Genomic DNA, 16,384 nt, shown 5'->3' with positions numbered 1-16,384 from the left:
AGACCTTGGAAATGATGTGCTTCTCTGCAGAGCGAGGCATGTGGTTTGGATAACTGTGGCTTTCGTATATTTTTATTTGAAAAGGATGTATTCAGGTAATTTGACAATGATGACGCAAATTTGGTTCCGTTAAGAACGCGTGGCTTTCTGGCCGCTCTGACGTGCTCTTGTACTCCCTCGTAGTCCAAAAATAACAAAAACGACACCAGTAGAGTCTATTCAAAAAGGGTCATTGTCCAAACTCACAATTCTGAACGAATTCAATTTATTTACCTTCTGGAGTTCAAACTTAAGAGCAAAGTCTTTCCAACAAACAGTCTGTCATGCCATGCCACGCCACGGTCAAAAACAATTCACCTCTTCTTTGCGCCACACCTGTGGCAATTAATGTGGCCTTTAAATACACAGGTAACTAGTCACAGCACCACTTGCTGGTTACCAACTGAAATGGCTCCAACACAACCGGCCCCTAATTGTTTATGGCAGTACGTGAGCATAACAATTACAACAATCAACTTATGGAGCCAAAACAAACCGTTTCACTATATACCTTGCGTTAACAAAAATACATCTCTTTTTTCCCCCTCTTTTATTTTTAATGATGGAAGTCAAACACTTCATGCTTCATTTTCTACCAATAAACAAAGTTTTGATACAGGTCTTTCAATGACATCTGTTTGAATTTGAACTGTTCTGACTATGCCTGCTTTTCCAGGGAGTGGTTTAATCACTCTTCTGATTAACCAGGAGTTCATTGGAGCAGTTGCATCTGCAATCAGAACAATGTCTCCCACTCTGAGATTACATTGTATGTTATTCCACTTTTGGCTTTCCTGCAATGCAGTAAGGTATTCTTTTGACCATCTTTTCCCAGAATAAATCTGCAACATACTGGGACTGTTTCCATCTTCGTCTTGCATATTGGTCGTTTTGTTTAAATATGCCTGGAGGGAGAACTGGGTTCCTCTTCAGTGTGAGCAGATGGTTTGGTGTCAAAGGTTCAAGGTCATTTGGGTCCTCAGATACCTTTGTGATGGTTCTGTCATTTAAGGGTGCTTCTGCTTCACATAGGACTGTCAATAAGGCTTCATCAGTTAAGATCTGTTGATGTGGCACAGATACCAGCACCTTTCTAACCAGGATGATCATGCTTTCCCAAGCACCACCATGATGTGAAGCTGATGGTGGATTGAAACTCCACTTGTTGTCATGCACTAAAGCTTTCTTGAATGATCCATCAATTATCCTTGCGATTGCTCTTTTTCCTGCTCCAGTGAAGTTTGTGCCAGTATCAGAGCGAAAATGAGACACAGGTCCTCTCCGGCACATGAATCAACGTATGACACTGATGCAGGAATCAGTGTCCAGAGAATGTGCCACTTCTAAATGAATAGCCCTGCTAGCCATACACGTGAACATGACTCCATATCATTTTACTTTGGAATGTCCTTGCTTTATCTCAGTGGGCCCAAAGTAATCCACTCCCACGTTAGTAAATGGAGGCAAATCCAGAGTTATTCTTTCTTTGGGGAGGTTGGCCATTTTTGATCACACAACTTGCTTTTGTGACATCTACAAAAAGGGCAGCTTGACGGGACCTTTCATGCAGCTGCATTAGCATGTGTGATCCAGTATCTTTCTCTTAGTTTTGAGAGGATGTAATTTCTCCCACTGTGTCCAGTCTGTTGATGAATATGTTTGAGGAGGAAATATGTTGATCCTTCAACAAAATAATGAGATGTTTTCTTCCTTCTGGCATTGCAGTCTTAGACAGCCTACTACCTACCCTAAGTAGTCCATCCTCAAGAACAAGGTTCAGCTTGTAGATAGGGTTGCTCCTTTTCACAGGCTTTCCAGACAACAGTGCACCCATTTCACTGTTAAATCTTTCTTTGTGGCAGAACTGGATGACTGCAGTCTCTGCCGCAGACAAGTCTTCAGTTGACAAATCTTGTCCAACTGAATGTTTCACCTTTTCACCACACCGCAATTCATCCTCTGGGACTTTCTCAGTGTAACTTTGGTTGACAACATCTGTCAAAAATTCAGTGTACTCTTGATGGAACCTTTTATCCCCTTCCATTTTCTTCTTTATTCCAGTGAGGCGCTGTTGAGCAACACAACGATTGTTTGACATTGTCACCTCCTTTGCTTTGAAAGGTCGTTTTACACTGTAATGTCCATTTTGCACCTTAACAGACTGTTCCATGATTTCAATGAACTTTGCCTCTTCTCTTGACATTTCTGCTTTGTCTTCAGCATTCATCATGTTTATACTGCTTTTCCAATAGCAGCTCCAAACACTCAGACACTATTCACAGTGGCAAAATGGCAGTTGTCATGTTCACCTTTCCATTCCCCACATGAGCCATTGACAACCCACCCTAGTAGGGTTTTAATGACAAAGTGTCTATCACCTTGACTGTTTATAACTTCCCATGGCTCCAGCAACTTTGATGCATTCGTACCAATTAACAACTGCACTTCTGCATGGATTTCAGGGATGTCGACATTATTAAGGTAGGGCCATTTTTTCAGTGTTTACGTGGTGGTTATGTTTGCTCTATCAACTGGCATGGTTTTTTGTATGTAAATGTTTAGAAGACGGTGGTATCTTTTTTCATTAAGGCCAGACATTTCAAGTTTGTTTACAATGTATGTTGACACTTTTGTCTTTGGGTTCATGGTTAACAAACATATCTTTGTTTTCTTTCCAGTCAGGTTCAGCTTTTGCATTAAAGCTTCAGTGCAGAATGTGGATGTTGATCCATTGTCCAAAAATGCATAAGTCTGAATCACTTTATTGCCTTTTCTTGCTTTCACTTGAACTGGAAGGATCTGGAGGAATCCATTGTTACCGGCCCTAGTATGACCTCCAGTGGCTTGACTTGACACAAGCGTGTTGTTAATAATAGGTTACGGTTCCCTGGATTGCATGACATTGGTGTTCAGTGCTTTGTCAACCTTTTTCTTGATGTTGGATGAAAGCTGTTGGATGGCTCTGTTTGCAAGTTCTGCAGATTAATCGCTGGTTGCAATTTTTGCTCAAATGTCCAGTACTGAGACACCCAAAGCAAGTTCCCTTTTCCTTCAGGAAGCTGATTTTTTACTGATGTGTAATCCTGGAAAATTGCTCAGTTATCCAGAGCATGATCTTGTACAAAGAATAAGAAATTCTTTGTGTTGTTTGGTGTGGGCTCTTTGGCATCCTTGCATTTGTTGGTTGCACAGACATTTGTCGCAAAGTTTTCTCATTTCACTTTTGGTTTGATTGATGGCTTGATTGCATTCACATCCTTTTTGATATGCCTTCCATATTCTGTTACTTGGATATCCCCAAAAATAGGATCAGAAAAGAGTCTAACCTGACGTTCCACAAATTGCACCACATCGCAAAAGTTTGGTACGCGGTTTTGAGTTTCTCTAATTTCATATGCAACACTTCTAAAGCGTTCTATCAGTTTAAAAGGAAGTTTTGATATAAGGATTTTAAGATTTGCAGACATGTCCAGTTCTCTCATGTCAAACAAATCAGACATTGCATGATTGCAGCCATGCAGAAATAAAGTGTAATCTTGGAGTGCTGAAACATTTTGAACCTTAACAGCAGGCCAGTTGAGGACTTTGTCCATATAAGCTGCAGTGATTCTGGTTTCATGACCAAAATGCTCCTGTAGGAGGGCTTTAGCTGTTTCAAAGCCTCGGTCCGCACTCATGTGTAAACAACTTTGCACAAGCTGTCTTGGACGCCCTTTGGTGTATCTCTTCAAATACTACATGCAGAGTTATCTTCAACACAGTTTTTAAAGGCTTGCATGAACATCTTGAATTTCAAAGGGTCTCCTTCAAAGACTGGTATCTCTCTTGGTGGAAGTTGACTTGACCTTTGTTTGTGTAGTAGTAGCTCAGATACTTGATTTTGTTTCTGTAGAATTTGAAGTATGCTGTTATCAGCTGAATGTACAACAGCTCGTTCCTCTTTTCCACTTCCTTCCACTTTTGACATAGACACATGTAATGTTTTATTTTCTGTCAAATCCTTGAATTTTGCATTGGGATGAACATTTGTTTGCTTTAGTTCATACTTCTCAAAGTAGGACTCCATTCCATCCTGTTCTGTTGAAAATGCTTGCAATACAGACAGTTCTGCACCTGCAGCTTCAATCTGAGCCTCAAGGTCCACTTGCACCATTTGTTTGCACAGTAATTCTGCTTGCGTCTCCAGTTCATGTCTCTGCAATCTGCACATGCCAGCAGTGCAGCTCTTTTGGCTTCAGCTTGTGCCCATGCCATTGCTACTGAGGATTTGTTGGACCTGTTTGATCTTGCAGATCCTGTGCTGCTGTGACTTCTAATTAAGCAGCTTGTTGCTGATCCAACATTTGATATACTGTCCATTGGTGTTATTTTATTCGCAGTGCCTTTTACAGCTTCTTCATGTGCACACTCCAAATATTTTGCGACACTCCAAGAGACTTCATCCACACCATGAAGTTTTGCCTTGAACCATATTTTATGTTTGTGTTTCTTCCACAGGTAACAGCTTGAGCAGAGCATTATGAGCACCTTTTGCCTCGTTAAGCAGTACTTTTTAATTCAGCAGCTTTACTAAGCTTAGATTTTCTTGTTTTTTCTAAATCTTCTATTTTACAAAGTAGTGCTTTAGTGGTAAGTTGCACTTTTCTTTTTGTGACTGGGAGTGAAACCTCACCAAAAGTCTGAGATTCAGCAGTTACTTCTACTGCCTCAGTCATCTTTTCACACAAATCTTCATATTTACCTTGATTATCAATTTTAACCTTCAAACCATTTTGTGTTACAAACATTTTTCAATGACACACAATCTTTCATTTAAAAGTTGCTTTTCAGAAGTTCACACCAACACAACATAAATTATGTCCATGAATTTTTTTTTTCTTTGAAGTAGTGTCTTGGACTTGAAATAAAGTTTATTTTGTTTTGACCCAATGCATTGGTATTTTAATAGATATTTGCGTGCACACTTTATATAATGGCCATTTGTATGTGTGTGGTAGTGCTTCCATGTATCTCCTTTTATTCGACCTCGATCCAAAGGAAACTTTTCCTCGTCTGTTCGCTGCTGCTGCACCTCCGCTGCCGCCACTGCTCCACTGTGCCGGAGTCTCCTATCTCCGTCCGCAATCCGCCACCCGCTGTACCGCGTCCAGACGTCCACACTTTGCTAATGGGTGGTGCACTGCCCGGCTCCAGTCTCCGGTGCTCGTCGCTGTGCTCAATGCAGCCGCGACTCCTCTTGTAGCTGCCATGTATGCAGTTCTAAGTTCATATTGATTGTTCATTTTAAGTTAATGTAATTTTGAATTAGAACTACAATTATTTGCAGTACAAATAAGAGAATGTTGTTCTTTTCTATGTCCCGATTGAGAAGCATCAGGCGGAACTAATGTTCTTTGGTTGCAGTAGCGTCAGGTTCATTTTAATTGACGGTCATTATGATCGAAGCAGACGTGAATGACTGGTGTATAAGACGTTGAAGATGCGTATGAAGACTGAAGTTTCCTTTCTTTAATTCCGTTTGGTTAATGCGGCCAATGAGGTACATGTCTGTGTATATATTTCATTTTTTTTCTGTATTTCTAAGCGTACTCTGTGTAACCTCAGTTTAATTTATGTTCGTGTTTGTTTAGTTCTTACGACATAATTTCATGCCATGAAAGGTGAAATTAAACGCCTGTACCAAAAGAACGCCTTGTGTCGGTGGCTGACTGAACGGGAGCTCCACCTCTTGTCAGGTCTCTTCTGCGTCCTGCCATGGCCATGGTGAAGATCAGCGCCGTCAGAAACACAGTCTTTGGATTATAGCTGATCGGATCGCAGCGTTGCCGTCGCCATCTGATCCACAACTTACGGTTTTCAAATCAAATAGAGATTGTTTTTGACTAATTGATGACGCTTTCTGGCCGCTCTGACGTGCTCTTGTACTCCCTCGTAGTCCAAAAATAACAAAAATAACACCAGTAGAGTCTATTCAAAAAGGGTCATAGGGTATATGCCCTAGCTAGACTACCTGGGTTTGCAGCCGGCATTTTACTCCGGATGATTTCCGTGACACAGCAGGGCGGCGGCTCTTGAAGAAAGGAGTCATGCTCTCGCTGTTTGAATGGAACTCTTTTTTCTTACCTCGACAAAGACCGGGGGTTTGGCAGAGAACAGAGCGACCGGCGGTAGCGGCGGTGGACTGGGAGCCGGAGGATGCACCGGAGGAGGCAGCAGCGAGTGTAAACTCTGCCGGTCACCATTGCTTGATAGTTTCACTTAAATCAGAGTGTTCTGAGAGCGACCGCGGCCTGCGGGATCGCATATTAGCCCATATGTCCGCAGATTGCTCTCCCACTGCCGAAGTCTAATCACTTGGTCCTTGTGTCATTTCTGACCGACCCTGAAAACTTCATTCAAATCCCTGAGTCCGTTTTGAGTGATGTGGGTAACAAGGAAATGATTCACACAGGCTGATCGTCATAACTTGCCTTTTTGGGAACACTCTGACTTAAATGCATTATATACAAAGCAAATGACAAAAACGCAAAGTCTGGTTGCATGAACAAACCCCAAGCATGTTTCCTTCTGAGGTCATAAACATCCTGTCATGTCTCTTGATAATGGAGTCCAGTCGCTATCTGTCACTCTCCCTATTCGACTTTCATGCATTGCTCTTGAAGAGCACAAGTCCATGGGCCTCTCGTTGCCCCTACCCACACTAGCTGGGTTTCCATTACTCTTAGATATGCGCAAAATGTAAATAGTGCAATAAAAAACTGGTAATGGAAACACCCGAATTTCGAAAAAGGACTAAAATATCGCTTAAAAGTTTTTACGCTCTCATGAGGTGGTTTTTCAGACGTTTCGATATTGAAAAATATCGCAAAAGCGCAATGGAAACACTTTTTCCGCAATTATACATCACCGGACGTGACATACCTGGTCACATGACCAGTTCTCTTGGAGTAAACATAGCACGGTACGTGTGGACAGAAGAGGAGACCGAGACTTATCTTGCCATTATTCTTGAGAAAAACATCACTGCCATACTAGACAGCAAACAGCAGAGGAATGCAGAGTGTTATAAGGAGATAGAAACAGGTTTTGGGCGTCCATCTTTCTGCAGTGAAATCTCGCGGGATGATATTTTACGAGAGTTACAATGCTTCTGCCCAGAACAACATTCAATGGAAACACGTTCAAAGCGCAAATATACTTTGTCGAAATTTTAGAAATATCGCTTTTATTTTGCGAAAAACTGTAATGGAAACCCAGCTATTGAAACATCTCTACTGGTGGAGCTTTGCGGTAAAATAACACCTATGACCTTGTGACCCTAAACACAGCCATCCCGGTGGCCTGTCCTGAGGCCTGACATGTGAGCTGAAGGTGAACCACAGTGCAATGCACAACCTTCAAACTATTTTACTGTACACAAACTTTGTTGCATTTGATTTACTAATTCCAAGTATTTGTTTTCATTTATAGCAACGTATTGTGCTGGTCAGTTTACCTCAAAATTAATAGTACTTGCCAACACCTTTACCAGAATTACTGTAAAAATGACACCAAATTGATGCACCACGAGTCGTCTGTGTAAGTCAGGATTATTTACACCACCTCTTATTTTACGTTCTATTTATTTAGTTTCATTACTTTGACTATTACCTACTTATTTTGAGTTAGGCACTCTTTTAATTTGTATGTGTACGGAGGGTGGGGGTTTTCTGTCTTTTGTGCATGTTTTGATAAATTGGAAAGTTTGAAAAGTAAAATAATCACAAAAAAGTTTAATAATACTTATTTACTTTAAATAATGTGTAGTCTCTCTTGGCCATCCCTTGTATTACAGAATGGTCTGGCTACACTTCATATCATTCTGCTATGTGGCTTGTTTGCATTTATTTAAATAAATAACAATTGTACTGGATGAACTAAGCAAAGGATGCAGCTTTGTGTTCCTCAAAATAGTGATGGGGTTGTAGTGGTGGAACACTGACATGCAAGCAAATGAAATTGATGAATACTGAATGAATACTGTCAATTAAAATGGCTAATCCACAAAAATAAAAACAACTTTGCAACCTTGAAATTTTAAGTGTGGTCTGTTGCTGCCGGAGGTTGATGTAGTTTTCAGTGAAGTGAGTTTTGAAAATGTAACACAGCAGGAGAGGAGAAAGCCACATGTAATGTATGACCAATGGCAGGCACACAGAGCTGATGAGTCAGACTAATTTACGTACGTGTATCAAGGTGAGGTTATTCCTTCATCCTTATTTATTTTTATTTGTGTGTGAAAATTCAAAGCTAAATTCAAAATAAACATTTTCTCTACTTTCTCCACAGAAGGCATCAAGACACTGTGAATTCTTGTTTTCCTACTATGATGAAGTTACGTTAATATATATATGCTAATAAAGCTGCATTCCTGATAGCCTGCCCTAAAGTCACAAGTCAAGAAAAATGATACTTCTGCAGAGGCTGAACTCCTTTTTGTTAGGTAGTGAAAGGCTAAAATAGGTGGAAAATGTAGAGTTAGGTGAGCTTCTAAATCTCCAGGCATGATTTTGTTTCTGAAGAACAGCCAGTAAAGGCTGCATTTGCAGCTGGCATAGCTCTGTTTAAAAAAGACACAACTTCCAGTAACATCTATTTTTATTTATCCAGATAAGATCTCAGGATACTACCACATGGAAATGGGGTCAGTCCAATTACAGCTCATTATTAGCTCATTTGTGAGTGATGTTCGGAGCAAAATCCTTTTTGTTTTCTTTGATGAAATAAGATGAATCTTAAGGCTATTTCCCTCTGTCCCCACACTGACTGCTAAATAAGTTGTGCCACCGTAAAATGTGCTTTACGATGCAGAGTATGTATGCATTGCTGCTCTGTGCATTTACTGTAAAAGCACTGCATGTATGATGTGTCTTTCCTCCCCTCTCTCATTTTATCCCTCATTTACTCACTCTCTGATGTTGGGCAAAGTACAAGTCACGTGTACAGACATCCACTTCCTGACAGTTTATGAATTATAAAACCATGACAACCGGGGACTTGGGAATGAGTGAAGTGGGGATAAGATGGACGGAATTACAAATGAGATAGAGAACTTATTCCCTTTGTGTAATTGCATAAAGGCGTGCATGAGTGGCTGTATGTACAACTGTATGTTTCTGTGTGTGTATGCATGTGAGTCTTGTGTGTGTGTGTGTGTGTGTGTGTGTGTGTGTGTGTGTGTGTGTGTGTACGCATGCACTGACATTGTGCTGACATTGTGTTACCTTGCCGTACTGCTCCCACAGCTGTGCTTATTTAGTGACTTGGGAATATCCTAGAATTTGTCTATTTATTCATTCAATTAGAAGTGTGTGTATGTGTGTGTCTTTAATAAATCCTCATACCTGCACCATCTGGCCCTGTAATAGTCTTTCATGCCCCCCAGAATGAAATGGGGATGTCTGGCTCAGACACACATGCACAAAAGGGGCATGCACGCTGAAGGAAACGTTTTTCATGGTAAATGATCATAATGAAGCAAAAGAGAGCAAAAATCTGAAGAGTGTGATGTTCAGCTCAGCACAGGTGATAGGTAAGTCACCCTGAGCCTTAAAGAAATAATTTGGATTTTTGGGATTTTGCATAAAGAAAGTAGATGAAAGGACTGATATTTTTTCTCTCTTGGTGCATTCAGCAGCATGTTTGGACCAGATTAGCATAAAAGACAGAAACAGCAGCTAATGACTTGCCAAAGAGGTGAAGTATATCTTCACACAAAACTTGAATTGTCTTAGAAAGGGTTTTATCTTGTTAACCAGTCTGCAGATCACAAATAAATCCAGGAATCAACCTCTGGGCCATAAAGCCACATTTTAAAATGGTGTTATGACATCTGCTTTTATCTGACAACATGCAGGCAAGGCCGGAGTCCGTCATACTGGTTGGTTTAGGTGTCTGATGAAGTTTGATTTTCAAGTTCACCAAATGATCATAAGACTTTAGAGAGTTGATCTGATACTGTGGGGCTAAACACAACCGATGCATCTCGGGATCCAAATGGCCTCAAAGTTTCTAGAAAGAAAAACTGAATTCAACAGGAAGTCACCCTGAGTTTTGGTGGTTTCGTGTTTTCCGATCTCACATAAATAATTAAATGATGCAAAATGAGGACATAAGAAGTGCCGGAAGTGATGTGCAAACCCAATTATCAGTGAACACACCACTCAACTCACTACAAAAATGACATTAATATTCATCTGATTTCCTGCAGTAACCACAAAGTTGGTCCTAACAACGTTCTCAGAAGTTGAGCTGCACTACATCCAAGAGTTTCAGTGCCAGCGGGACGAGAGGATCCCCAAACATTTGGAATCACCAGCCATGAGCTGCTTCCAACAGTGATAAAACAGAAAATTTTGTTCCCCTAATATTTTCTGTAAAACCACAAAATACACAGGGGCTCTCTCAACTGTTGATGTCAGTTTTCATGTCAACCAAAAACAGTGAGCACAGCAGCTCTTTGCTTGGCTCACAAACCCATGTAAAAGATATTTATGCTCTGTATTATCAGTACAGTTAATAAATTACAGGTGCACTACACAGTGAAAACAGTCTCTGTGTGTCACTGATAGACATGTTAAATATGAACCTGTGTGCTCCTGATGTCATTGATGAACACATCTAGTCAGGTAAGTGCTACTGAGTTTCTCTGTGTCCTCTATGTTTTATATTTAGCTGCTGTTTAAAGACTAAATACTGAAAATACAGAGAAATACTTGCTGTTGCATGAGATGTACGCATTTGAAAACAAAAATTGCGTTAGTATCTGTGTTGCCTCAATTCCCACGTCATCACCACTAATCATTAGCCATATAAGCCCAATGCTGGTCATAAATTAAAACCTCAAAAAACTCATCTCTGTATATCAGCGCCACATATTTAGATTTTTTTCCTGTGAAAAGAATCCCTTAAAATAGCTTAGATATACACTACCATTTACAAGTTTGGGGTCGCATAGAAAAGTCCTTATTTTTGAAAGAAAAAATGTTTTTTTTATCAATGAAGATAATGTTAAATTAATTAGAAATACAGTGTAGACATAGTTAATGTGGTAAATGATTGTTCTAGCTAGAAACGGACAATTTTTAATGGAATATCTCCATAGGGGTACAGAGGAACATTTCCAGCAACCATCACTCCTGTGTTCTAATGCTACATTGTGTTAGCTAATGGTGTTGAAAGGCTCATTGATGATTAGAAAACCCTTGTACACTTATGTTAGCACATGAATAAAAGTGTGAGTTTTCATGGAAACCATGAAATTGTCTGGGTGACCCCAAACTTTTGAATGGTAGTGTAAGTCTGCAGTGTTGCTTCCTCTTGACTGTGCAGACGTGTGAAGCCCTTGCCTCCATCAACATCCACCTTGTCCCGCTCAGTGCAGCTCGAGCACACCAGCTCACCCACGTCTCTGGTCAAACAGCGTAAAACTACTTAATGCTACACAATGGCAAGTTATAGTTTTGGAGTACTTCAGGCATAGCTGTTGAAATAGGAAACGGATTTTGAAGCATAGTGATACACAAAGCAACACCCTGGAAGTTGACAGGATTAGTTACTTAGATTTCTTCCATATGACACACCGGCTATCCGAATCCATGTTTCTGAGACAGTTGTTAAGATACAGTAACTGACTATTTCCATCAGAAGGTGTCTTTCAGTTTTGGAAGTTTATCCAATCACAACCTGACTCTTGGTTACGTCACTTGTGACAAGTGGAGCTGACTGCACGTACATGACGTTTCAGTCAAAAATATCACTAACACAGTGGGAAAAAGCAACACTCACATCTGTGTCACAAGTCTGGAACTGCCTTAAGATACAGTTCATTCAATGGACTCTAGACACAAGCTATAAAGTTTGGATTCACTATAACATACAAAGTCAACACACATGCTCTCAAAAAATATGATTACATGACCAAAAAATCATTATATGACAACTGTTTGTTTGCATAATCAACAGGTGGTTGCCAAATGCACGCCTGATCCCACTCAAATAGGCTTACCTGCCAAAATTAGTATTTTTAGACACCCAGCAACAAGACGACTTCAAATGAACAAATTCTGACAACACTGATGCAAGCGTCCTGTAAACCATCCATCCATCCATCCATCCATCCATCCATCCATCCATCCATCCATCCATCCATAAAGTTGGTAGTGGTGCAGCTGATTTGTTAATGACACAGTCGACTGTCTTTGTATGTGCCCTTTGGTGCTTTATTTGTACCTTCAGCACACTAAAAAGGCAATTGTTGGATCAGCCTAAATGAATACCTTCAATTGGTAACACACAATGGAATTAAGTTCATCAAAACCAAAAATCTAACAAGTGATATCAATGCAGCTGGTTTAAGTTATATGTACTGAAATCATTTCATTCTGTTCTGTCATTTTCTTTCCTGTGTATTCAAAGCAAACAGTGGTTGAAATGTAGCAGAAACATCTGAACCTCAGAGACACAACACAAAAGGTGGAAACCTCAGTTATGCACTTTCACCAAAATTGCAATAGCAGTTTAAAGGGACAAAGTATCATTTTGAAGCTGATATAATCCAGAAAAATAGACTGCCATTACCAGACCAGAAAGCTAAAGAAGATTCATTTGAAGAAAGTACGAAACTAGACTTTTAACAGTATATGCAGCACACTGTAAAAAGGTGTATTTGAGCTAGAATTGAATTAGAGTACTATATTGAAGAAATCTCACTTATCTTTCTGCTCTGGTGAAGGCAGTTTACGTTTGTGAGGTTTATCAACTGGACGTTACATTTTGTCTATGAACAGAAATTAGACTTGCTGCTTATTTAAGCAATGTGCATACGGCATCATGATGTCTAAGTTTCTCTGCATCTCCCCCACTGTTTTATTCAAGCAGGAGAGAAAGGAAACAGAGAAAAGCAAAGAAAAGAAAGCCCAATGACAAAAATGGGTTTTACATTTTATATTTAGGAAAAGCAAATAATCAAGGTGGGGAAAAAATGGAAATTTCAAGTTCCTTAAAATTAAGTTGCAGTAATTCTTATTTGACCGGATTCAGCTGATTAACTAACTTAAACCATCCATCCATCCATTATCTTTACAGCACTTGATCCTCATTAGGGTCGCAGGTTAGCCTATCCCAGGTGGCTTAGGGTGAAGGGTCACCTGGAGGGCTCGATAATCTACAGGGCTTCACACAGAGACAAACATTCACACTTGCATTCACACCTATGGACAATTTAGAATCACTAGTTAACCTCAGCATGTTTTTGGACTGTGGGAGAAAGCTGGAGTACCCGGAGAAAACCAATGCATGCACGGGGAGAACATGCAAACTCCATACAGGAAGACTCCAGGAAGGCGGGGAGGTAAATCAGGGATCTTTGAGCTGCAAGGCGAAAATGCTAACCACCAAGCCACTGCTCAGCCTAACTCAAACCAGTGGCATTAACACAACTGAATTCAGACAATGCAATAGCATTAAAGCAATTCACTGAGGTACTCTTGCAATTCAAGGGACCTATTCCCAGGACTTAATTCAATGCACGGTTGCAAAATTGTATAAAAAAAGAAACATTTTAAGGTGCACACATTATTTTGATGGGCTGTTTTGGCAATAATGATGCATCAACTTAATATTATGTGTAAAATGAAGTCACCTTTCTGCAATTACTGATTTCAAACTCGATTCAAGTTGAGATAACTTGACAAAATTGGCTTGATAACTTCATGTCTCCTCTATGTTCACATGCAGGCAGAATTCCAGAGTTTCAGGGATTATGGGCTGCTGTCACACTCTCACAGGCAAATCTGCACACACCAGTTGTGCCACACGGAGACAGTAGGGGAGACAGGGTGTGTGTTTAACAGACAGCTACACAAACACACACGGACATGTCCACACACTCCCGGCTCTGACAGGCAGACAGGCAGCCAGTCAGTCAGACTGATCACGTACCTTCCAGACAGCAGGTTCGCCAGAGGCCGGAGTGCGTCATCACCTCCTCGTTCTTGCGGCTCGTGTCGTTGTCGCCGCTGCTCTTCACGCGGCAGACCCCGCGCGAGTACAGCCAGTAGTCGGTACCGACGGCGATGGTCATGAGGCTGAAGGCGGCGAACGCGCCCACCGTCGTCACGAGCATCTGGACGCCGCGGTCACACATCAGCATCTTCATATAGGCGGCTCCTGTTTGTCTTACTCTTTTTTCCCCTGTCCTCTTTTCTCTCTTTTATTTCCTTTGTATCCCGCGAGATTTGGAGAGTGAGGAGAACAGCAGGGGATAATAAAAAACAGGAGGAAAAATATTCAAAAAAGGAGGTGATTTTTGTGTGGAGAGAAAAATGAAACACTACTTGGCCGGTTGAGTTGACAAGAGGCTCGTTGCGAAGGGTGGGAAGGTGGGAGGGTGGCACGTCACTTTCTCGCGCATCAAAAACCGGTTTTCACCAACACCACCCTCACAAACATACAGACACACACACGCGCGCACACACACACATACACACACACACACGCACACGCACCGGAGGATTAACGGCCACCGGTTGTCCCCGACTGCTCGACGGTGCCCATTCAGAGCGCAGGGGAGCCGCGGTGCCACATTTTGCCGCTCCTCTTTCCCCGTTAATTTACTGGTCGGATGAGCCGCTTCTGTCTCTCTTCTCAACTTCTGGCTTGTCCCTCATTAAGCTTCAGCAGCCGGGGTGTACGTGGGGGGACTCCATCTTTAAAACGGCAACAAAAACGGGGGGGTTTCGTTTGTTTTCTTGACTGATGTCACCCCCGCAGCGTGGAGCTCCGTGTTTCTGATCCCACTAACGCATCACTGATCAGCCTCTCAGGATCTCCTCCTTCCAGACATGAGGCGACCCGCAGTCTCCCTGTCGAATTACTGAATGAATGAGCGCTGCAAAACGAATAAAGTGGACCGAGATCCGTCGTGTTTTTTCCACTCCAGCTGTTGACTCACTGACATGTTTTTTTCTGTCTCTCTCCTCCTCGATATTCAAAGTGTCGCTACAGAAACTCGTCCAAACCTGATCACAGGTTATCTGCAGTGAAGAGACGGTTATACTGTGTAGTTAAACGGGCGTTAAGGAGAGAGAGAGAAAAATATAAATTTCTTCTCCAAAACCAGTTTCTCGCTGCCGGACCTGAACCGGGACAAACCGGCCGACGCGCCTGATGTTGGAGCCTGTAGGACAGTTACACCCGCCTGGGTTTGCTCCTGAGAAACGTGCCAGTTGGTACAAATAGAAAAAAATGACAGCCGTCGCCTCCTCCTCCTCCTCGTCCTCCTCCTCTTCTTCCTCCTCCTCCTCCTCTCTGTCCAACCAACACAAACTAAAATTAACCGCGCGTCTCCTCAAACTCCGCCCGAGGCTGCGCGGCTCGGCTCGGATTGGCCCGGTGGGTGACAGCGCCCTTCGCCGACTAATCGTGCGTCTTCACCGGCGTTTGTCCGGCCCTCCGCCGCAGCACCGTCTGTATAAAGACGGAGAGGCTCCAGACAGGAGAGAGCAGCGTGTTCAGACCCACGGAAGGAAGGTGTCTTCTGTTGTGGAACCACAGACACACCTTTATGTCCCAGAGCGCAGCGTTTTTGAGCCGAGTCAGTGGAGATAATAAGAAATATGAAGTGACTGGTGTAATCGGATATGATGCTGTATCCGTGCAAAAGTTGTATTAACACAGTAAATTGGATTGGTTCTTAAACTGCCTGTTGTCTTGAATGCAGATTGCAGTTTTTTCGCCACTTGCCCTCAGTGCTGTTGCGTCTGGAGAGCTGTCCCTGGTGCTGAATGTGGCGCTGTCCTTGGTGCTCACTTAAAGCGTAGCGTTATTCTCCTTCTGTTTTCCTGTTTTCCTGTTTCTCCTCCGCCAGACGCTCCTGCACTGCACTGATTAGTTAAAGGGAGAGAGAGATTGGCAAGCGATGCATGGAGAATCGCGCCCGGGAGAGAAGCAGAGATGCCACTTAAAGAGCCACGGACAGTTTTTAATGATTCCACTCGAGCAAAGGCCTGCACACACAAGGCGGTCTGCGCTTCATACTTCACTTAGCACGCAGGAGCGCGCGTGTGCACGTGTGCGCACAAATGTGATGTTTATGTCTGTGTTCACGTGACTCTCTTATGTGTAATGTGTGTGCATATGAAAATCAGGCGACTGGCTGCTTTAAAGCACACTGTATTGCCTGGTTAAACTGCAACGAATGGAAGCATCGCCTCTTCACTGGAGACTGCAGGAATGAATACGTGCATGTATTCCTATCATCATTAGGTGAGCTGGAGTCTAGCTGCTGACTTTGGTTGAGAGATTG

At 42.0% G+C, this 16,384-nt stretch overlaps 1 protein-coding gene across 1 annotated transcript in view; it reads right to left on the bottom strand.

The window, feature by feature from the left end:
• cacng3b (calcium channel, voltage-dependent, gamma subunit 3b) overlaps window positions 1–15,976 on the bottom strand; it is a 59,786-nt gene extending 43,810 nt beyond the window's left edge. The window contains exon 1 of the mRNA XM_022202508.2: window positions 14,020–15,976. Coding sequence (XP_022058200.1) covers window positions 14,020–14,236 — 217 coding nt within the window. The 5' untranslated portion in view covers window positions 14,237–15,976. The remainder of the gene's footprint in view (window positions 1–14,019) is intronic.
• Window positions 15,977–16,384: the final 408 nt, after the last annotated feature.

This window comes from Acanthochromis polyacanthus, chromosome 21 (assembly GCF_021347895.1).
Source record: "Acanthochromis polyacanthus isolate Apoly-LR-REF ecotype Palm Island chromosome 21, KAUST_Apoly_ChrSc, whole genome shotgun sequence".
In the NCBI taxonomy this organism is placed as follows: domain Eukaryota; kingdom Metazoa; phylum Chordata; class Actinopteri; family Pomacentridae; genus Acanthochromis; species Acanthochromis polyacanthus.
Note: the sequence above shows the minus strand (reverse complement) of the source record. Positions and strands in the feature narration are given on the sequence as shown.